Source organism: Mauremys reevesii, linkage group 2, assembly GCF_016161935.1.
Source record: "Mauremys reevesii isolate NIE-2019 linkage group 2, ASM1616193v1, whole genome shotgun sequence".
Classification (NCBI taxonomy): domain Eukaryota; kingdom Metazoa; phylum Chordata; order Testudines; family Geoemydidae; genus Mauremys; species Mauremys reevesii.
The window spans coordinates 176,788,765-176,811,236 of NC_052624.1; the positions used below are offsets into that span (position 1 = coordinate 176,788,765).

Genomic DNA, 22,472 nt, shown 5'->3' on the forward strand with positions numbered 1-22,472 from the left:
TCCAACCTAGACCTCCCCCACTGCAACTTGAGACCATTGCTCCTTATTCTGTCATCTGCCACCACTGAGAACAGCCTAGCTCCACCCTCTTTGGAACCCCCCTTTAGGTAGTTGAAGGCTGCTATCAAATCCCCCCTCACTCTTCTCTTCTGCAGACTAAATAACCCCAATTCCCTCAGCCTCTCCTCATAAGTCGTGTGCCCCAGCCCTCTAATGATTTTCGTTGCCCTCTGCTGGACTCTCTCCAGTTTGTCCACATCCTTTCTGTAGTGGGGGGCCCAAAACTGGACACAATACTCCAGATGTGGCCTCACCAGTGCCGAATAGAGGGGAATAATCACTTCCCTCGATCTGCTGGCAATGCTCCTACTAAGGCAGCCCAATATGCCGTTAGCCTTCTTGGCAAGAAGGGCACACTGTTGACTTATATCCAGCTTCTTGTCCACTGTAATCCCCAGGTCCTTTTCTGTGAACTGCTGCTTAGCCAGTCAGTCCCCAGCCTGTAGCAGTGCATTGGATTCTTCCATCTTAAGTGCAGGACTCTGCACTTGTCCTTGTTGAACCTCTTCAGATTTCTTTTGGTCTAATCCTCCAATTTGTCTAGGTCGCTCTGGACCCTATCCCTGCCCTCCAGTGTATCTACCTCTCCCCCCAGTTTAGTGTCATCCATGAACCTGCTGAGGGTGAAATCCATCCCATCATCCAGATCATTAATGAGGATGTTGAACAAAACCTCTGGACCCAGGACTGACCTCTGGGGCACTCCGCTTGATAGCGGCTGCCAACTAGACAGTGAGCCATTGATCACTACCCGCTGAGCCTGACGATCTAGCCAGCTTTCTATCCACCTTATAGTCCATTCATCTGATCCATACTTCTTTAACTTCCTGGCAAGAATACTGTGGGAGACTGTATCAAAAGCTTTGCTAAAGTCAAGGTCTGTTGTGTCCACCGCTTTCCCTGTGTCCACAGAGACAGTTATCTCATCAAAGAAGGCAATCATGTTGGTCAAGCATGACGTGCCCTTGGTGAATCCATGTTGACTGTTCCTGATCACCTTCCTCTCCTCCAAGTGCTTCAAAATGGATGCCTTGAGGACCTGCTTCATGATTTTTCCAGGGACTGAGATGAGGCTGTAGTTCCCTGGATTCTCCTCCTTCGCTTTCTTAAAGATGGGCACTAGATTTGCCTTTTTCCAGTCGTCCGGGACCTCCCCTGATTACCATGAGTTTTCAGAGATAATGGCCAATGGCTGTGCAATCATATCAGCCAGCACCCTCTGATCCATTGCATGGCCTTGTGCATGTCCAGCTTTTTTAAAAAGGGGAGGGATAGCTCAGTGGTTTGAGCATTGGCCTGCTAAACCCAGGGTTGTGAGTTCAATCCTTGAGGGGGGCCACTTAGGGATCTGGGGCAAAAATCAGTACTTGGTCCTGCTAGTGAAGGCAAGGGGCTGGACTCAATGACCTTTCAAGGTCCCTTCCAGTTCTAGGAGATTGGTATATCTCCTATTATTATTAAATAGTCCTTAACCTGCTCTTTCATGACTGAGGGCTGCTCATCTCCTCCCCCTACTGTGCTGCCCAGTGCAGCAATCTGGGAGCTGACCTTGTCTGTGAAGATTGAGGTAAAAAAAGCACTGAGTACTTTAGCTTTTTCCACATCATCTGTCACTAGGTTGCCTCCCCCATTCAGTAAGGATCCCACATTTTCCCTGACAACCTTGTTGCTAACATACTTATAGAAACCCTTCTTGTTACTCTTCACATCCCTTGCTAGCTGCAACTCCAGTTGTGTTTTGGCCTTCCTGATTACATCCCTGCATGCTCAAGCAATATTTTTATACCCCTCCCTTTCCTAGTCATCTGTGCAAATTTCCATTTCTTGTAAGCTTCCTTTTTGTGTTTAAGATCACTGAAGATTTCTCTGTTAAGCCAAGATGGTCACCTTTCATATTTGCTGTTCTTTCTGCATATTGGGATGCTTTGTTCTTACGCCCTCAATAAAATACAGCCAGCAATCCTGGACTCCTTTCCCTGTCATATTAGCCTCCCAGGGGATCCTGCCCATCAGTTCCTTAAGGGAGTCAAAGTCTGATTTTCTGAAGTCCAGGGTCTATATTTTGCTGCTCTCCTGTCTTTCTTTTGTCAGGATCCTGAACGTGACCATCTCATGGTCACTGCTGCCCAGGCTGCCACCCACTTCTACTTCCCCTACCAATTCTCCTCTGTTTGTGAGCAGCAGATCAAGAGGAGCATGGCGCCTAGTTGGTTCCTCCAGCACTTGCACCAGGAAGTTGTCCCCAGAACTTCCTGGATTGTCTGTGCACTGCTGTATTACTCTCCCAGCAGATGTCAGGGTGATTGAAGTCCTCCATGAGAACCAGGGCCTGTGATCTGGAAACTTCTGTTAGTTGTCCGAAGAAAGCCTCGTCTCTCTCATCCTCCTAGTCTGGTGGTCTATAGCGGATGCCCACCACGACATCACCTTTGTTGCTGTCACCTCTAAACTTACCTCAAAGACTCTCAACATTTCTCTAGTTTCATACTGGATGGAAACCCCAGTGGCACAGCTATATTTAAAAAGGGTATTTACAGAATCCTTTCTCATTATCAAAAGTACCTCTTTTTTTTAAATGGGTGACGTGGCATTGTCTGTACACTGCAGCTTTTGGTTGACATTACAGTCTCATCTGGTTTCTGAATAATTTAAGGATTTGTGATGTAGAAGGCCCCTTTTTATAAAAACTATTATTGGATAATCATACCTACAGCATCTGCAAAAGGGGGTCAGATATTTCTTTTAGTTGACGAAGAGTTTCCTAAGAAGTCTCTCACAATTTTGATATTTATCAGAGCATCTCAAAATAGGCAACATTCAAAGCTAGTTGTCCATTCATTAAAGGCCAGATTTTACACACTATAAGAAGTTTTTAATTAAACTATTTGTAGAACAAGGTATTATTCAATGTGTGTGTGTCAGAATCTGGCCCTTCTGGATCATTATGATAAATGGTGAAGTTGTAATCCGGTACATACAATTAATGGTAACACGTTTTTGATCAAAGGTATCATCACTATCTGTGGACCTGATTGTCTTCTCACACCAGCTTTGCATTATTGTAATCCAGTGGAATTACTCCCCAATTTACATCATTATCAGAGAAGAATCAGACCCTGAGAACTTAGTTAATACCAGCACCTGACTGATGATGGTTTTAATGCAGTTGGTAACTGGTCTTTCACAGAAACAATATATTTGATAAAAATTAATTACCTCATTCTCGACTGAAGGAAATTTTAGGAATGGAATGATCTTGGAATCCAATTCTGTTTTTCATGCCAAACAAGTCATTGCTAAGCATTTGAAGATTTGCCTAAAGGAAGCTATGGTTATCTGTCTTCCACATCCTTGGGCATCAAAGGGTACTTCAACTATGGTTAATGAACTTGAACTCCAGTTTTGATCAGTCAAGGCATGACTCAAATGAAAGTGAGGCTTGTCTTCATCTGATCTAACAAGCTAATAGTATCAAGAGATACTATCCCAAGATTATAGCTATGGGACTTGATTCCTCCCTCAGTTACACAGATCCAGTCACCATTTACATCAATGGGAGTTGCCATCATGTAGGGACATGATCTCAAAATCCAATGAAAATCTTTTGCTTGTGACTTCTTGTGGCTATTTCATTTAAGACCAGAGCCCTAGATTAGAGAGAACCCTATGTGTGTGTGATTTTACTTGGCTGTTTTCAATGTTGTGGGATTGAACCTTATTCTCATAGGCAACTGCAAAGTAAATGCTAACATTTATTTTAAGAGAGAGTGACTGAGTCTGCATAGTGTTATGAACTTGCTGCCATGAACATTGTTTTTCCAATAGCTTAGGTATCAAGAAAGACCAAAATAATTGTTTGTGTGGATCACTCGCCTTCAGTCTCAGAAACTATGGTTGTATTTACATGTGTTCTGAAGTGTTGGAGGGCGTCTGGTTGAATGGTGCTGAACATAGATAAGAGTATGGTGTGGAAATGAGAGTGGACATGGCGTATAAGGTATATTGAGTGTGATAAGTAGGGTTGGGGGATATATCTGTAGTAGTGTGTTTTGCACATTGATGCTATTCCACTTGTAGGTTGCATGTAATAGAAATAAAGTGCTTCTGTGCTTTCTAAGGGTCTGATCCTGCAATGCTTACGTGCAAAGGGCTAAATTGGGTCATTAACAGAGCTTTGAGTAAGGGACTGCACATGAAGGCACCATTCCATGGGGAAGCATCATGCTTCAGAGACATCCCCCATTCCTCCTGGAGCCTCCTGGTTGCTGTAGCAGTGTTAGTAATTTGTGGCACCTCTTTGCAGGGTGCAACATATCCTTCAGTTCCTCCTGCATGACCAGCCAGCTCCATTGGTCGGCATGTGTGGGGGCGGAGTCATGGCTCAACCTACTCCCACCCTGTCTTGCCACTTGCTTCATAGGGATGGCATCTTTCATAAGGCCCCTGAGCTCTCTTCTGGGACCTGGACCTAAGATCTGGGAGCCCAAATGCTGGCACACGGTGGTGGTGGTGTGATAATCTTTACTCTCCTCCTCTTGTGGCTAATCGAGCCCCAAAGTAGTCTTACTGATGTCAGTTGGCTTACTTGTCTGGGGGAGGCTTTTATGAAAGGGCCTTAAGAAAGATAAGGAAAGGTAAAGGGGATTCATAGTGATTTAGGAGCCTAAGTTGTAATGACTTTTGAAAATGAGGCTTAAAGTCCTAACTCATTTAGATGCTTTAGACAAATTTACCCCTAGAAAATTATCAAATACTTGATCTAACTTCAATAGCAGGTTTTTGTGACCAATAAGAAGAAAATCTATATGTGATAAACACTTCAGTGGTGAAGAATGTGTTGAGCAGTGAAAGTCACATTGTGGATAACGCATAGCTCAGATTAGTCAAACCTAATATTCTTTATTTTTTATCATTACAGGCTTGGTGAGTAAAGTAACCATTCCAAATGAATAAAAAACCAATCTTGGAGATTAGAATGATTTTGTATCAATGAAAACCACTGCAGCATAGTGTCGATTTTAAAGAAATTGTCTGACCTGTTGCAATCAGCCATTAATTATTAACAAATTTAACCTCAAAAGGTGGGGGAGGTATGAAGTGAGGTCTTGCACAGCTCAGTCTTTAAACTTGTAGTTTTCAATTATATACCTTAATCAAGAGGAAAATGTATATATGCCACATTGATTAAACCTACAGATGATATAAAATTTAGAAAGGGATTATAAACACCATGCAGGAAAAATCAGAATTGCAGAGTGATCTGACAGGTGTATCGAGATGGGTAAATGAGATGAGATTCTGTTTGCAGATAAAATGTAAAGTAATACACCTAGAGAGAAATCATCATCATCAGAGAAATGAGCAAGTGCTACTTACAATGCAGAGCAGTGAAGCTGTGGACCTTATAAGGGATCATAAACTGGATATGAACTCACAATTCAGTGCCATTGCAAAAATGGCAAATGCTATCCTAAAGCATATTTTTACTAGGATTTCTTAGAAAGCAAATGAGGTAATAATCCAGTCTTGTTAAACAGGTGCTTGGAATACTGCATGAAGCATTGGGCCTGTCCTTGTAAAACGGACACTGAAAAGCCTTAAAGAAGGTTCAAATGGCCATCGAAAATAATAAAGGTACTAGAAGGCGGAGGACCAATAGAACTTAATTCCTGAAGAAAAGGAAATTAAGGGGCGATAACACTACAAAAATATCAGGTGTTAATAGGGCCACCAGACAGCAAGTGTGAAAAATCGGGACAGGGGGTGGGGGGTAATAGGCGCCTATATAAGAGACAGCCCCAAATATCGGGACTGTCCCTATAAAATTGGGACATCTGGTCACCCTAGGTGTTAATAGGAAAGCAGGAAAGGACCAGCTTTCCTACAGAATAAGGAAAAATGAGATAATCTGAAATTAGATTTAAAATGATCAAATTCAGGTAAAGAGAACAAAAAAAGTTTCAACAGTTATGGTGGTTGTTACTGGTTGTTATAATGTTGGCTGGATGCTCTGAAGACAGTCTGAAAAGGGGTGTACTTTCACAATAACGCCACTGAGTTTTGAGGTGTATGGAGCTTTTAAGAACTGACTGTGTGTGTAGTTTAAGTTCTGGAACATTCTGGATCTAGAATGCAAAAGAAGTCTTGACAGCTAGAAGCAATTGCAGCTGAAATTGGTTAGAGACTGAACCTAAGAATGAAGTGAGGATAGATGTAGCTTGTAAACAAATTGACAACTTTTATTATTTTGTTGTTACTCTTCTCACGTATTTAAGGTCCTGTAGTTAAAGTCAGGACCTGAAGAAGAGTTCTATGGAGCTCAAAAGCTTGTCTCTCTTGGTCCAATAAAAGATATTACCTCACCCACCTTGTCTCTCTCCTATCCTGGGACCAACATGGCTACAACAGCATTGCAAACTGCATAAATGAGGTTAGATAAAGTACTAGTGGAGTTACTGAAGAAGAAGCTGCTGTTTGATGCGAAGGGGTTGGTGTGCATGACCTGATAGCTGAATGGCTGAAAATCAGCTATGATGTAGTTCCCTGTACCTGAATGCAGAGATGCAACCATATTGATTTTTAAAATGAAATCTGGGATAGTCTTTACCTCAGCAATTGGTATGATGCCCACCTAGACATCTCCCAACCAAAAATGGGGCTGCTTACCATTTTTTGAGGGTCATTGATCCATGTTTTGCAGCTCCCAAAGCTTTGGAAGTAGGTCACCGCAGCATCCAGCTGATTTTCAGAGAGGGTGAGGCAAACAGACATGCAGAAAGGCTTTGTACTGAACGAGGCAGAAAACTCAGAAGTATGTAATACAAGGTTTTCAGTCCTCTTTTTTTTTTTTTCCCCCTTCCTGGGCTTCACTGATCCACCTACAGTACTAGGGTACTGTTTTGCAAACAGTTCTTTGTCCTGACTATTCTACATATCCAGCCGTGTAGCATCTGTGGTGCCTCTACATCATATTGCCAACTCATGTATTGAAAAATCATGAGTCATGACCCAAAATAACATGAGATTGTCTTCACAATCATGGGACAAAATAGTACATTTGTGGTTCTTTTGATTAGTTTTTAGTCTTTGGGGGAGCATTATAGTCGGGTTTTCAAGTTTTTCTCTATAACCATGAGGACTAGAAACTCTCTTTTTTTTTTTTTTAATAGAACCTGAGATTCTCACCTAGTCCCTTGATCTGGGACTTTATGAAGAATACCAAGTTTTGCTAGATTTGTGATTTAAAATCCTGAGTTGGCAACACTATTATCAGCAGATACTTGTGAAACACTGTTCTTTGAGTGATTGCTCATATCAATTCCAGTTAGGGGTGTGCACGTGCTGCGTGCATGGAAGTTGGAAACTTTCCCTAGCAGCTACCTGTTGGGCCGGCTGGGGAGCCCCCTGGAGTGGCATCAATATGGCGTTCTGTATAAGACCCTGCCGGCCCAATCCCACTTCAGTTCCTTCTTACCACCCCTGACAGTTGTTGGAACATTGGTCTCTTGTTTCTCAAGTGCTCCACTAATCTCTAGCTTTCTCTTAGTAGTTCGTTAATTGTTGATAGTTATCTTTGTGTTAAATGTAGTTTAGTCGTTGAGGGCAGTTTTGCATTCAATGACTGCCCTGCGGGGCTCTGGGGCATGCCGTCCCAGGGCTTCAAACCTTGCACTTCTTGCAACAAGCCCATGCCTACGGGCGATTCCCCACGACCCCTGCCTTAGGTGTCTGGGGGAGGGCCATCAAGCTGACAAGTGTAAAATCTGTAAGGCATTCAAGCCTCGAACAAGAAAAGAGAGGGAAATCTGACTCAAGCAACTTCTCATGGAGTCCGCATTGCATCCCTCTCAAGACGCGGGACCGAGCACCTGGGTGCGCAGTGCTCCCCCAGCAGTACTGGCCACGGCACCGCAGAGGATCCCGCGCCCACCTCGAGACCAATGATCTCCCAGGCCCCGGAGATGCCCACCCTGGCACCGTTCCCTCTCCCCAGTCACTCGAAAGAAACAAGCCTTGGGAGGACCCTCTGTTAGGCCCGAAGCGGTCGCTCCGGCCCCAACCGAGCAGGCTTTGGACCAGGCCTCTGAGCCTGACAAGACCGCTAGGCCCAGGTCTCCTCGTGCCAGCCCCGCGCAAGGGACTGCGCAAGTGGAAGAGGTTACATTGCTTTCCACTCCAGATACCTTTTGAGGCTGCCAGAGGGCTCTGGTCCCGCAGCCCCGATCCTCGGAGCCGTTCACGCTTGAGGTCGCTGTCAACTGCTGGAACATGGTCCTGCTCGAGGTCCAGGTCATGTTCGGCAACCTTGCAGCACCGTTCGGACCGATGCCGTTCGGAGCACCGATCCCCGCATCGTTGTCGCCACGGCACCGGGCCGCGACTCATCACCAAGCCTCATCACGCTGCCGATCCTCATCATGGCACCGCTCCCCGGCACATCATGCTGCCGATCTTCATCGTGGCACCGCTCTCCAACACGGCATCGGTCACAGTCATGATCAGCTCTATGACTCCGATCTCCGTATGACCCTCGTCTGTCAAGGGACTCAGAGCTCCCCCTTGCTCCATTCGCGCACCGCTCCTTCTTGGCTGTCGCGATCCCAATCCCCTCCCGACAGATCGGGGAGAGCTTCAGGGGTTTCGGACATTCCCCAGTCAGGTCCAGGAAGCCTCAGTTATGACCCCTGGCGCCCAACTGGCAACCTCAGTGGCAATTTTGGACCCCCTGGGCATATCATCAGGCCCAGATCCCCCTCACCCCCCAGTTGCCTGGCTGTCGTCACACTCAGACACCGACTCTCAGCCGCCCCCCTCCAGACCCAGAGCAATCTGCGGAGTCAGCACCTGTGGTAGGGGCTACCCCAGGCGCCCAGGAAGAGCTACCCACAGCTGACCAAGGAGCCACCTCCGTCCCGGCTCTCCCGGTGGAGTCATCTTCATCCTCCCTGATGAGGCTGTGGCTGGCATGTCCATGTCTGGTCCACCTCCGATGGACTTTAGAGTCTTACAAGAACTGCTTAGGCGCGTAGCCTTTAATATGAACCTCCAAGTTGAGGAGGTTGTGGAGGAGGAGGATCCTATGGTGGACATTTTAGGCCCAGAAGGGCCTTCCAGGGTGGCCCTCCTCATGAATAAAACTATTCAAACCAATGCCAAAACTCTCTGGCAAACCCCGGCCTCCATTCCCCCCACAGCCAAAGGGGTGGAAAGAAAATACTTTGTCCCCACCAGGGGATACGAATACCTTTTCACCCACCCCGCCCCATGCTCACTAGTGGTGGACACAGTGAACATAAAAGAAAGACAAGGCCAACAAGGGCCCAATCCCAAATCAAAGGATGCCAAAAGGCTGGACCTTTTCAGAGGAAAAGCTTATTCTACTGGTGGTCTCTCGCTACGGATCGCAAACCAGCTGGCGATCCTCAGTAGATAAAATTTTAATTCCTGGTCTGCGGTCCTTAGGTTCCAAAACCTTCTCCCAGCAGAGGCTCGTACGGAACTGGGGGCCATTGCTGAGGAGGGAAAATTTGGTAGCTCGAACCTCCCTTCAGGGTTCCCTCGATGCAGCAGACACGGCTGCATGCACTCTGGCATCCGGCATCACCATGCGGCGGAACGTCTGGCTCCAGTCTTTGGGATTTCCGCCTGAGGTGCACCACACCCTCCAAGATCTCCCCTTTGATGGTCAGAGCCTGTTTGCGGAGCAAACCGATTCCTGCCTACATACCTTAAAGGACACAAGAAACACTACTAAATCCTTGGGCATGCATACCCCAGCTAACCAAAGAGAGCCATTTAAACCCCAGACCACCCAGCAACGCCCCTTCCCACCTAGACCCAAGCAGGACTTCTCCCATCGGAGAAGTAGGTACTCTCGGCGTAGACCGTCATGTACCCCCTCCAGACAGGGTCAAGGACAATCCAAGCCACCCCCTGGCCCTAAGCATCCATTTTGAAGGTGCGCTCGAGGACAGACTACCAGCTCACACCCCGAACAATTATCCCTTTCTGAACCGTCTATCCCATTTTTACCATGCCTGGTCCCATATTACATTGGACCGTTGGGTCCTCCGCACGGTGCAGACGGGATAGCCTATTCACTTCTGCTCCATCCCACCCTCCTTCCCCATCCCTCTTCAGGGACCCTTCTCATGAGCAGCTCCTCGCCCAGGAGGTACAATCCCTCCTTGCCGTAGGGGCAGTGGAGGAAGTGCCTCAGGGGAAAGGGGAGGCCTAAGACACATTCTGGACCTCAGGGAGCTCAACAAGCACATTGTCAACCTGAAGTTCCTCATGGTCTCCTTAGCCACTATTATTCCCTCACGATCTGGGAGACTGGTATGCCGCCCTCGATATGAAAGACGTGTACTTTCACATTTCAATTACTCCACCTCACAGAGGTTTCCTCTGTTTCATGGTGAACAAGGTGCACTATCAGTTCACAGCCCTCCCATTTGGCTTGTGCACAACCCCTCACGTCTTTATCAAGTGCATTGCGGTCGTGGCAGCTTTTCTTCGCCAACACAATGTGCACGTCTTCCCATACCGCAACGACTGGCTTATACGGGGCCGGTCTCACCAACAAATCCAGTCTCAAGTACAACTGGTCATGGACACATTCAGTCGCTTGGGCATGATGCTGAACATCAGCAAATCTGTCCTCTCCCCTACTCAAACAGGAGAGTTCATCGGGGGAGTCCTGGACGCAAACCAAGTGAGGGCTTTCCTCCTGGACGCCCGGCATCTGGCTATAGCAAGCATAATTACCAGCATCTGCAAGTTTCCCACCACCACAGCAAGGCAGTGTCTCAGGTTGCTGGGTCACATGGCGTCCTGTACCTACGTGGTGCCAGGTTACGACTCAGGCCTTTACAGACGTGGTTGGTGTCAGCTTATCGACTGGCCACAACAGTCTAGATATGGTGCTCGCAGTCCCAAAGCGCACACTCGACTCCCTACTCTGGTGGCTGGATCCCCGTATGGTGGGTGCCGGGGTCCCATTCCATCCCCGTCAACCCACCCTGACCCTGATTACAGATGCATTTTCCCTGGGATGGGGGGCCCACCTCAGGAGCCTGGCAACGCAGGGCTTATGGCACAAAACCAAGCTGTCATTACACATCAATATCTAAGAGCTCAGGGCAATTCGCCTCGCGTGCCAAGCATTCCTTCCTCACTTACAAGGCCACTGCGTAGTAGTCCTAACGGACAACACCACGGCCATATTCTATCTGAACAAACAAGGTGGAGCCCGGTCATCGCCGCTCTGCCAAGAAGCCCTCCTTCTGTGGGAATTCTGTTTAGCCCACTCCATCACCCTTGAGGCCTCGTACCTGCCAAGTGTCCAGAAGGTATTGTCAGACAGCTTGAGTAGGCGTTTCCTCACACACGAATGGTTGATCCACTCGGACATCATTCACTCTGGTTTTTCCACATCTGGGGGTTTTCCCAAGTCGACTTGTTCGCTTCGTGGACCAACAGGAAGTGCCCAGCCTTCTCTCCTTCCGGGGTCACAGCCCGGGCTTGATAGTGGACACCTTCCTGATCACGTGGTCGGACCAACTGCTTTACACCTTCCCACCATTCCCGCGGTCCACAAAGTGCTCCTCAAGGTCCGCCGGGACAAGGCAGATGTCATACTGGTGGCCCCTGCCTGGCCGCACCAGTGTTGGTACCTGGTCCTGCTTGACCTGTCAATTCGAGCTCCCCTACGCCTACCTCTCAGCCCCGACCTCATCTCACAGAACCACGGTTGTCTCCTACACCTGGACCTTCAGTCGCTCCACCTCACAGCCTGGAGGATCCGTGGCTGAGCCAGGCTGAACATGCCTGTTCAGACTTGGTAAGGTGGGTGCTCCTGGAAAGTTGCAAGCCGTCGACTAGGCTTACCTACGAGGCTAAGTGGAAGAGGTTTTCCTGCTGGTGTGTTCAGCAGCAGGTGCCCCCACTCCAGGCTTCAATCCCTTGCATCTTGGACTACCTGAAGTTCTTGAAGGACCAGCACCTAGCCTTTGGATCCTTTAACGTTCACCTTGCAGCCATTTCTGCGTTCCCTCAGGTGCGGCTGGGCGCGCGCTGTTTGCGCATCCGGTCATGAGGCATTTCCTCAAAGGCTTGGAAAAAATCCACCCTCCAATAAAGCCGCCCGTGCCTGCTTGGGACCTTAACTTGGTCCTCTCCTGCCTTATGGGCCCCCGTTTCAAGCCGCTGGCCTCCTGCTCACTCCTCTATCTCTCCTGGAAAGTTGCGTTCCTAGTGGCCATCACTTCCGCATGACGGGTGTCCAAACTACAGGCTCTCATGTGTGAACCGCCCTATACCATTTTTCATAAAGATAAAGTTCAACTAAGACCTCACCCAGCTTTTCTGCCAAAAGTGGTGTCCCGTTTCCATGTGAATCAGGATATCTTCCTGCCGATTTTCTACCCAAAACCTCATGCTGATCTTCGTGAACAGCACCTCCATTCTCTGGATGTTTAGAGGGGCATTCGCCGCCTTTATAGACTGAACAAAGCCCTTCCGTAAAACAACCCAGTTATTTATCACCATCGTGGAGCAGATGAAAGGCACTCCGGTTTCCTCTCAGCTAATATCTTTGTGGATCACCAGGTGTATTCATACTTGCTACAACTTGGCAAATGTCCCTCCGCCTGCTGTCGCGGCTCACTCCACGAGAGCTCAGGCATCGTCAGCTACCTTTCTGGCACACGTTCCCCTCCAGGAAATCTGCAGGACTGCCACGTGGGCCTTGGTGCACACTTTCACGTCCCACTATGCCATCGTTCAGCACTCTCGGGATGATGCGGCCTTTGGCAGAGCAATTCTTCAATCTGCGGTTCCTTGACTCCGACCCCACCTCCAAGGTAAGGCTTGGGAGTCACCTAACTGGAATTGATATGAGCAATCACTCGAAGAAGAAAAAATGGTTACTTACCTTTTTGTAACTGTTGTTCTTCGAGATGTGTTGCTCATATCTATTCCATTTCCCCCCGCCAACCTTCCCCTCTGTTGGAGTAGCTGGCAAGAAAGAACTGTAGTGGGGTCGGGCCGGCAGGGTCTTGTATAGAACGCCATGTCGGCGCCACTCCAGGGGGCTCCCCAGCCAGCCCGACAGGCAGCTGCTAGGGTAAAAGTTTCCGACTTCTGTGCACGCGGTGCGTGCACAAACCTAACTGAAATAAATATGAGCAACACATCTCAAAGAACAACAGTTACAGAAAGGTAAGTAACTGTTATTTTTATTTAGTCTTGTCATTTCTCCTGCAAGGCATTAGTGAGGAGGAAGATGATGAGTGGGAAGTGGGTCATCCTCCTGCCCTAGTTTCAAGTCATGTTGAAATCTCGCAGTGTCTTTCCATTTGTTCAGGAAGAGCCTATCTGTCAAACGTATGTGTATTTCAGTTCATGTGGTGTCCCATTCACCAACAGTATTGTGTGCTTTACATTCCTGGAATATAAGGTGAACACCACTTGTACGTGCTGAGTATTTATCATTATGGTGATGGTTATAAACATCATCTTGGATTTGTTGTACCAGTCAAAGGACAAAATTGCAATACTGTGATGAAAGGCCCCAAAACACATAGCAGTTTAACAGTATCAGTATAGCAAACTGGTAAGCACTGACCTGCTTTTCTCTCCCAAAGGCAATAAATATGTAAGTCTGGATTAGTTTACAGTCTTGAAAGCACCACCTTCTTTGGGAACAGGAAGAGTGTGAAAACCGCCTACAAAGCCTGCTGTCATTAGTGGGTGTTAAAGCCCACAGCTAGTCAATCATGAGAAGCCAAAAAGGCAGCGGGAACATGGCTAATTGAAGCAAAAGAGACACCAGAAAACGGGAGTGAAGTATGGCTTTTACTCTCTTTTATCTTTACTCTTTTTTTAGGAAGATTGTAGTGTATATGGTTCTAATTCAGTCATTCCTCTACAGTGATCATGATATTTGAGTTGCTAGTACATTTGGAAGTATATTTCATGAAATGTGAAGTAGACTTTTTTTTTTTTAAAAAAAGAGAGAGAGAGAGAGAGAGAAGTGCTGTTACTTGCATTAGTTCAGGCCAATGTTTATTTGGAAAGGATGGAGGAGAAGAGCTCCCGGCTGATGGGATGCACAGCAGGACTCCTGGAACACAGTTCTGCATGAGACAAGATACTGAAATTCAATGAAAGAAAATCAAAATATGGAAATGGTTTTGACACTCTGACAATTTCTAGTTCTTTATGGACCCAATCTTTACTTGGGTAATTTCCCTTTGACTTCAGTGAGAGATTTGCTTGCGTATAGACCCTTAGGAATTGGCCCTAAAAGAGGAAGTGTTCTTAAGGGGAGAAAAGCACATTTTGTAACTTATAAAGAGGCGGTGTATTGTGAAGAGAGGAGATCTATAATGGATATCAATTCAAACAGGACTAGCCATGGCCTCAGTGATGCCCCAAATTAGAGCAGTCTTACAAAGAGGGAGTACTGCAACTCTGGTGCAATTTAGTAATCAAGAATGATTTGTAGCAGTAATTGTGGCTCATTGAGGAGCCCAGGAGAGTGGGGGGAGGTGGGTTGGAGGGATTTATTTTGAGTTCATTTGCAGTTTTGTTTGTCACACAGCTGTGTGTTTTCATTGTGAAAGTCAGGCTGAATAAGAAGCCTCACGGTGTCCTTCCCAGTTGGTTCAGCAGAATGCTTTTATACTCTGCACAATTTCCAGTCAAGTATCACAGTGGTGTCCAGAGACCTGCCCATCTCTTTAGTAGAAGCTCTTAAAAGCAACAGCAGTGGAAAACATTGAGTCAGGGCATGGTCGGTTAGATGTGCCTTAGCCCCAGGCACTTTAAAAAAAAAAAAAAAGGGTGCAGGAGGGTTTCCTTTGATTCATGATTTCTTGAATGGAAAGTGAAAACCATTTTGTTCTTCAAAACAGAGCAACTTCCAGTGAAGTTAGAGGGTATAAGGAGTTTTCTGGTTTCTTCTTTGTTCCTCTCACGGATTTGCTCTGCACAACCATGCAATGTCTAGCCTTGATTCAGCAATCCCCAGGCTTTGTATCTGGCAGCACATCACACTGAGCATTTCTCTAGGCAGTCAGCTCTGTGTGCCATCCTGTGAAGAGCCACATGCCTTAACCAGGCTACCTTTCTTTCTCTGCCTTTATGGCAAAGCAAATGTTCTCATAAGCACCCCCACCTACTCCAAAGTAGATTACTGTGCTCCTCCAGCCTGCGCTTTTCTGCTTTTCCGCTTCTTCAGCAAAGCGCAGTGAAACATACGCCTAACTCCATTTTTTTTCCCCCACTTGAGCTTTTGTTATAATAGCTCAGTGGTGTAATGAGGAACATATTTTAACAGATGTGCCACATTTTATACTCGATGAGATTTTTTTTTTAAAGAATCAGTGACTTATTTTTTTCACAATAAATTGATTAAACTTATGTGCTTCAGTAGAAAAACATTGTAGAAATGCAGACAGAGCTGGAGATTAGAAAGTGTCATGGAATTTGAAACTTTCAAACTATTTTGGGAGTCTTGGAAAGTAGTTCAAGTTTGTGAGCTATTTTTTCCTGTAATTTAAATCCCCCCCCCCCCGCCCGAAGACTGATTCAGTTAATTAGGGTAGAAAAACAAGCTGTGTTTGTAGCTAAAAGGAAACTTGTTCTGTATATTTCAAAAAGGAAAAATAGCTCCCCACCTACCATATCCTTCAAAATATCTAGGTGGGCAGTCTGTGTATATAGGCAGCACCACCTGTACTTAAGGTTGCTTTTATTACAAGACTCTCTGTTTCCAATTGCTTATAACTTTGCCAGATTTAAACCATTTGGGCTGAAATTTTCCATGATGACTGTCTGCCTCCGGCTGAATCTTCCCTTTTTCTTCCCTCCCTCCCCCCATCACACCCTTAGGAAAGTTTTAAACAAAAGCCATTCAGGCATTTCTAGGAAGAAGATTTTAGAAAAAAAATACTATTAGAATTGTTACATTATTATTAGAATTTGACAGCTAAAATCTACAGAGATTCTGTCAGCACTGAGCATGCTCCATCCCCTCACAACTCCTACCTGCTGACTTGGACTGCATGTGTACCATCCCTACAGAGCAACTGAGTGTGCTCCAGCCCAGGGCTTCAGGGGCTGAGCAGGACTTTGCCTACAACTGCTGCTCCCAGATGCAGGGGATTGTGGTGGCACCACACACAGGAACTGACAGCAGGGAACTTGTCTCCTGTCCTCTCAATTACTCCCTGTCCCCCATTCCCCACTGATACCCCAGCAGCATGGAGGAGAAAACAGCCTTACTTGTATGAAGAAGGGGACAAGAGCTGGACTGGGTGGTAAAGAGGGGGGAAAGAGGGTCAGCAGTGTTGGAAATAGATTGGGACACAGAGTCGGGGGGAAATGGGGAGGGTCAAGTGTTAGTGGGGATGAGGGAAAACTTAGATTTGATGTGGAGCAGGGTGGGTGGGAGGAAACTGTCACTGGCTGAGCAAACAGACTGGGATTGGGAGCCGTTTGGATGGGGTAAAGACGGATTGGACTGAGTTGCTCTAAACGGCAATTGAGGCACTTGGCTGCAGATACCAGAGTCATGGGAATAAAGGAATTGTGAAGCCATCTTCTCCTCCACCCACCCTGTGCTGAGCAGAGCTCAGCCAGATTGTAGAACCTGGGTTGGCTCTTAGTTTGTTGATACTGAATAATTCTACTGTTTTTTGTCTTTTTAAAACTGCTAATGGGAATTATAGTTAGACTGGGAGACATAAATCCAGGTCTTTGGCTGTATTTTATAAAGCATAAATGGAGAGAGAGACCAAGCTTTGCTCTTTCCACTGAGGCACTATAGACCTTGGGGGAACATAGTGGGATGCAGAGGAGCAAAATGGCAGAAGGATGGGAAACCGTTACTTCACCTTTCATATTGGGAAAGCACATTTGATTGCAGTTTATTCTGCTTGGCTTATTTTATTTTAAAAGGAGCCTGAATCAAATGCCCTTAAATTTTGGGGAGGTTTAGATCTGATCTATGTGGTTCAGATCCATCTCTAATTTTTGTGAAATATTGATAATTTGATCACAAATGTATTAATTTGTAAAAAATACCAGCATAAAGTTTTGCCTGTAAAAGTGTCCCCTACAGATCACTATGCATGAAAAAATCCCCAAAATTTGCAAATATGATTAATCATCTTGCACCAAAACCAGTATAATGCTGCACGCACTGTTGACTCTTGCACTCACTTGCATGTGTTGTGGGTGCAGTTTAGATAGATATATATTTTAAGTTTTGACCAACATAAAGATTACTTGTTGCAACTATTCAACTTCTGAAAATCTGCATTAGAAATACTTTAACATAACAAACTCAATGCAAATTGTGACCATGCTAGGAAATTCACTGCAAAAGCTTCTGTGTTTAAAGGAAAGAAATTTCAGAACATACTCATAATCACTGTGATGCCAGATGTTGATAAGCTTGAACGCTATCAGATTTCCAGTGTTCCTTGGTTGAAAGAAAGGCATGGGAGGGGAAAAGAATGAGATGTTAACTGAGGCAGTAATGGCCCCCAAGGAATTTTTAGTCCTTACTACTTATCAAATAATCTTTCACATACATTGTGGTAAAGAGCTGCAATATTTCTCTTAAAACAGTAATGTGTTGTTCCTTTGCTCCTCTCTTTCTCTCTGTCCCTGATAAACATCAAAACTGTGAATGGAAACACCACCAAAAATAATCAGTGCTTTTGTAGTCTCCCTGGAGAAAAATCTCTCTCAAGCTCCTTCGCCAACACTGGCTGGGTGATGGATTACCCAGAACCAAAGCATCTCCTCCGATTAATTTGTTAATAATATTATTAATATTGACGTTTGTAACAGGGCTTGGATTCCATTTAAAGTTTTAAATAAACAAAACCTTTGTCACATTATTTGACTGCTATCCGTAACCATGAAAACGTTGACCATCTGTGCGATTCTACACGATGTTATTAACACATCCTTCTTTTTCTTCTCCTCCTCTTCCTCCTCTTGGGGAAAAATAGCTGACGAAGTGGAAAGACTGGCTGCAATGCGTTCAGACTCTCTAGTACCAGGCACCCACACTCCTCCAATCAGGCGAAGAAGTAAGTTTGCCAATATAGGAAGGATTTTCAAGCCATGGAAATGGAGGAAGAAGAAGAGTGAAAAGTTCAAACACACTTCTGCAGGTAATAAACATGCGTTGGTTGACTGTTTTTAAATTGTTCAAATGGGCTCAAAACAGTACAGAGTCATTAATAAGTAATGTAGGCACAAATAGTGATCAACTTAAAAATATTATAACTTTGTTGGAAATGTCCTCCAAATTCTAAAAAGATGTATCACTTTTTTGCTGGGCATTTTTTTTAAAATCCCACTTTTGTGTGATGCATTAAAAAACAATGAAACAATTTTGAGGTGCCAAAACTTGCCAGAGCTGGGTACGCAACCTCTGATATTAGTGAAGCTCAGAAAAAGAAGTAAACCAAATGAAGTCATGTTGGCTTCTGTTCTATGAGAAACATAGAGGGAGAGAGGTCAGAGTAACTGGTAAAATCAAGAGAGAACATCAGGGGAGAATGCAGTTACTTTCAAATGTTGTAAACGTTTTTACAGATAATGAATAATTAAAATAATAACCGGGAAAAAGCAGTTAAGACAATTTACTTTTATATAACTGATATAATAACAAATTCTTAATTCCACTGGACTGGAATGACCAGTATCCCTTCTTGAGCCATTCTCAGATTCCTACTCTTGGACATTTTTATAAAAAGGTATTGAAAATTGCAAAAGCATGTTTTCGTATCTCAGAGAGGGCTGAGCCAATACCTCAGATCCAAACACTAACTTTGAGGAAGTGTGGATCTGGATTTGAACTAAGACCCTTCTCCATTTTGTATCTATGAACCTTCTCCCTACTGCCCCTACGATGATTTTGAGATGGCTGTGGCAAAATAAGAATTTTCACCTCAGACCTCTTTATGAAGATAGACTCAGAAACAGAATACTATGGATCTCACACTTTGAGATGCCAACAGTGATTCTGGATATCTCACACTTGACCCCTCCCCTGTCTACAATACGGTGAAAGTTTATAGTGTAGACAGGACTTAACTGTGCACTCTGATCCTGCAGGCCCTTACTTGTGTCAGTGGTCCTTACTCACCAACAAGCAGTATTTAATTAAGAGGTAATTCTCACATGAGTATGAAGTAATAGGACAAGTTAGGGTTTGCAGGGTGAGCGCCTAAAACCACTCTTCAGCTACATGGCTTTACAACTTCTGCCTGTCAGACAGGCAGAGACGAATTGGAATAAGTGGCTGTGTTGCTCTGAGTGACTATCTTTTTTTTGGGGGGGGAGGGAGCTTGACAGTTGTCAAAGTGACATGATTTTGCAAAACAAATGGCCTGCCCTTCATGTTCTATCAGTCATCACTGTAGTTCTCTGTAGCACAATTTCTGTGAGACTCTCATAGCTCTTTTGAAACCCAATTACTAAAACATTTTAGTAACCACACAGAAAATAAAAACACAGTAAAAATTTTATATATTTCCCTCTCATTTTTTTGTAGAATAAAGGACGATACATAATAGGAAAGCCATCACACGTTAAGTCTCCATTGATGATGATAAGAGAGACTGATCTAGTGTCTGATGCCTTGAATCTCACAAGGGTGATCCCTTTAATTTTTATGGTAAATCAAAAGACAAACGCTTGAAATGGCATAATGAGAGCCAGTAAGCAACTTCCTATTATAACAGGTTATCTGTCTCTGGTGCATTGATAAATGTGACTTTAAAAAAAAGCAATTAATCTCCTAGGGGAATCCACTCCAGCTTTTCACAAAATCACTAATTATAAAAAGATATCTTACTCTGCCTCTTCTAGCTGCAGCAATAGATTCCAATGTTTTCAGTCTCCAAGTTGGTGATAGATTGTTATGGACCAAATCCTTAAGTCCCCTTACTCAGCTCTAGCTTCCAATGAGGTTAAAGGAAGTTTTGCCTAGGAAAGGACTGATTTTTAAGGACTAAGATTTGGCTCTGTTGGAGGTGCCCAAGGCTAATCACTTATACCTATATTTTAATTATTTAGATTTAAAACTCCATGCCAAAGAATTCCCAGCCAGAGAGCAGAGATCCCTCAAAATATATTTAAAAGCACAATAAAGAAAAGTTACTTTATTTAGAAAGAAAAGGTTTTGTTAACTGATTCATGATAGGATTAAATAATTAGAGAAGCCCTAGCTTGAGTTATATGTTTCTTACACATGGCGTATCTCAATACACCAATATTCACCTTGTGGTGCTTATCATTTCATGGTCTCTATCTTCATTGCTAAGGTATCTCCGGGAATCGAAGGTGAAGCGGGTTTGTGTGTTTCTGTAATCCCTGCCCACACAATGTGGCTGTTTGTCTCCTCTCAGTGACTGGACCATACGCAGCAGTTTATGAATTTGCTACTGCCTCTGTGCTAATGTACCTGGTCCTTTAGCTAAGCGGTAGAGCAGGGCTAGGCAACCTATGGCACGCCAAGCTGATTTTCAGTGGCACTCACGCTGCCCGGGTCCTGGCCACCATTCCGGGGGGCTCTGCATTTTTATTTAATTTTAAATGAAGCTTCTTAAACATCTTAAAAACCTTATTTACTTTATACAACAATAGTTTAGTTATATATTATAGACTTATAGAAAGAGACCTTCTAAAAACGTTAAAATGTATTACTGGCAAAACCTTAAATTAGAGTGAATAAATGAAGACTCGGCACACCACTTCTGAAAGGTTGCCGACCCCTGCAGTAGAGGCTCATGTTTTTTGATCTAGAGGCCTAGGGTTCTTTCCCTGCAGGTAACCCATCCATGGGCATCCTTGCACTTCCTATAGTTTAAAGTGAATGTGAAAGAGAACACATTTTAAAATTATTCATTGTTGTAAGCGTAAATATTAGATTGGCCCAAACATGCTCTTTGATCAAGCGCTGGATCCAGATCAGGAGTTCGGATGACATACACATTTGCAGATGATACAAAAATTGGGGGAGTGATAAATAATGCAGAAGATCAGTCACTGGTATAAAGCAATCTGGCTAGCTGGGCTCAAGCAAACCATACATGTTTTAATATGGCTAAATGTGAACATATAGGAGAGAGAGAGAGAGAGAGCTGGGATATAAAATCCTTTACAGTAGAAATTTCTACTGGAATTTCTTTGACAGACACTGTTACCAGGCTAGAACATAAATATTTATAGCAGAGCCATACTAGAAAGTTATAACATATAGGATTCTCTGCAGCTTGAGGTCTTCAAACCACAATTTGAAGACTTCAATAACTCAGACATAGGTTAGGGGTTTGTTATAGAAGTGGATGGGTAAGATTCTGTGGCCTGCTTTGTGCAGGAGGTCAGACTAGATGATCATAATGGTCCCTTCTGACCTTAAAGTCTATGAGTCTATACATCTAGGAACAAAGAATGTAGGCTATACTGATAGGATGGGGGATTCTATCCTGGGAAGTAGTGATTCTGAAAAGATTTGGGAGTCATAGTGAGTAATCTGATGAACATGAGCTCCCAGTGCAACACTATGGCCAATCCTTGGATGCATTAACAGGGGAATCTGGACTATAAATAGAGAGGTTATTTTACCTCTGAATTTGGCACTGGTGCTCCGATTACTGGAATACATTTCCCATTCCGGTGTCCACGGTTCAAAGGTTGTGATAAATTGGAGAGGGTTTACAGAAGAGCAATGAGAATGATTGAAGGATTAGAAAACACACATTATTATTGACTCCAGGAGCTCTGTCTATTTAGTTTAACTAAGAGAAGGTTAAGGGTGACTTGATTAAGGTTCATAAGTATCTACATGGGGAACAAATATTTAAAAATGGGCTCTTCAGTCTAGCAGAGAACAGTGTGATGTAATTCAATGGCTGGAGATTGAAGTTAGACAAATTCAGACTGGAAATAAGGCATAACTTTTTAAAAGTGAGTGTAATTAATCATTGGAACAATTTACCAGGAGTTGTGATGGATTCTCCATCACTGACAATTTTTTTCCCTAAAAGGTCTGTTGTAGGAATTATTTTGGGAAGTTCTATGCCCTGTGTTATACAGAAAGTCAAATTAAATTATCACAATGGTCCCATCTGGCCTTGAAATCTATGACTATGGGATTTGATTTGTGTGCACCTCATGTTTTAAAATAAACAGTGCTGAGGGGATTTTCAAAACAACATACAGCAAGTTATAGGGGGAAAAAGTGTAATTCTTTCCAGAGCAATTATTTTCAACAGCTGGGATATAAAACCCTTTACAGTAGAAATTTCTACTGGAATTTCTTTGACAGACACTGTTACCAGGCTGGAACATAAATATTTATAGCAGCGCCATACTAGAAA

General features: G+C 44.5%; 1 protein-coding gene across 12 annotated transcripts in view; it reads left to right on the forward strand.

The window, feature by feature from the left end:
• The window catches only part of PHACTR1 (phosphatase and actin regulator 1), a 426,275-nt gene that overhangs the window by 238,945 nt on the left and 164,858 nt on the right, over positions 1-22,472 (forward strand). For 11 of the 12 annotated variants that reach the window (XR_005594204.1, XM_039525218.1, XM_039525220.1 and 8 more), the window contains one exon: positions 18,090-18,254. Coding sequence is in view for 11 of the 12 variants with exons in the window: in XM_039525218.1 (XP_039381152.1) it covers positions 18,090-18,254 (165 nt within the window). In the remaining variant the exon portion in view is untranslated. Of the gene's footprint in view, positions 1-5,618; positions 5,695-18,089; positions 18,255-22,472 lie in introns of those variants that run through there. The other variant, XM_039525222.1, reaches the window with a different exon arrangement.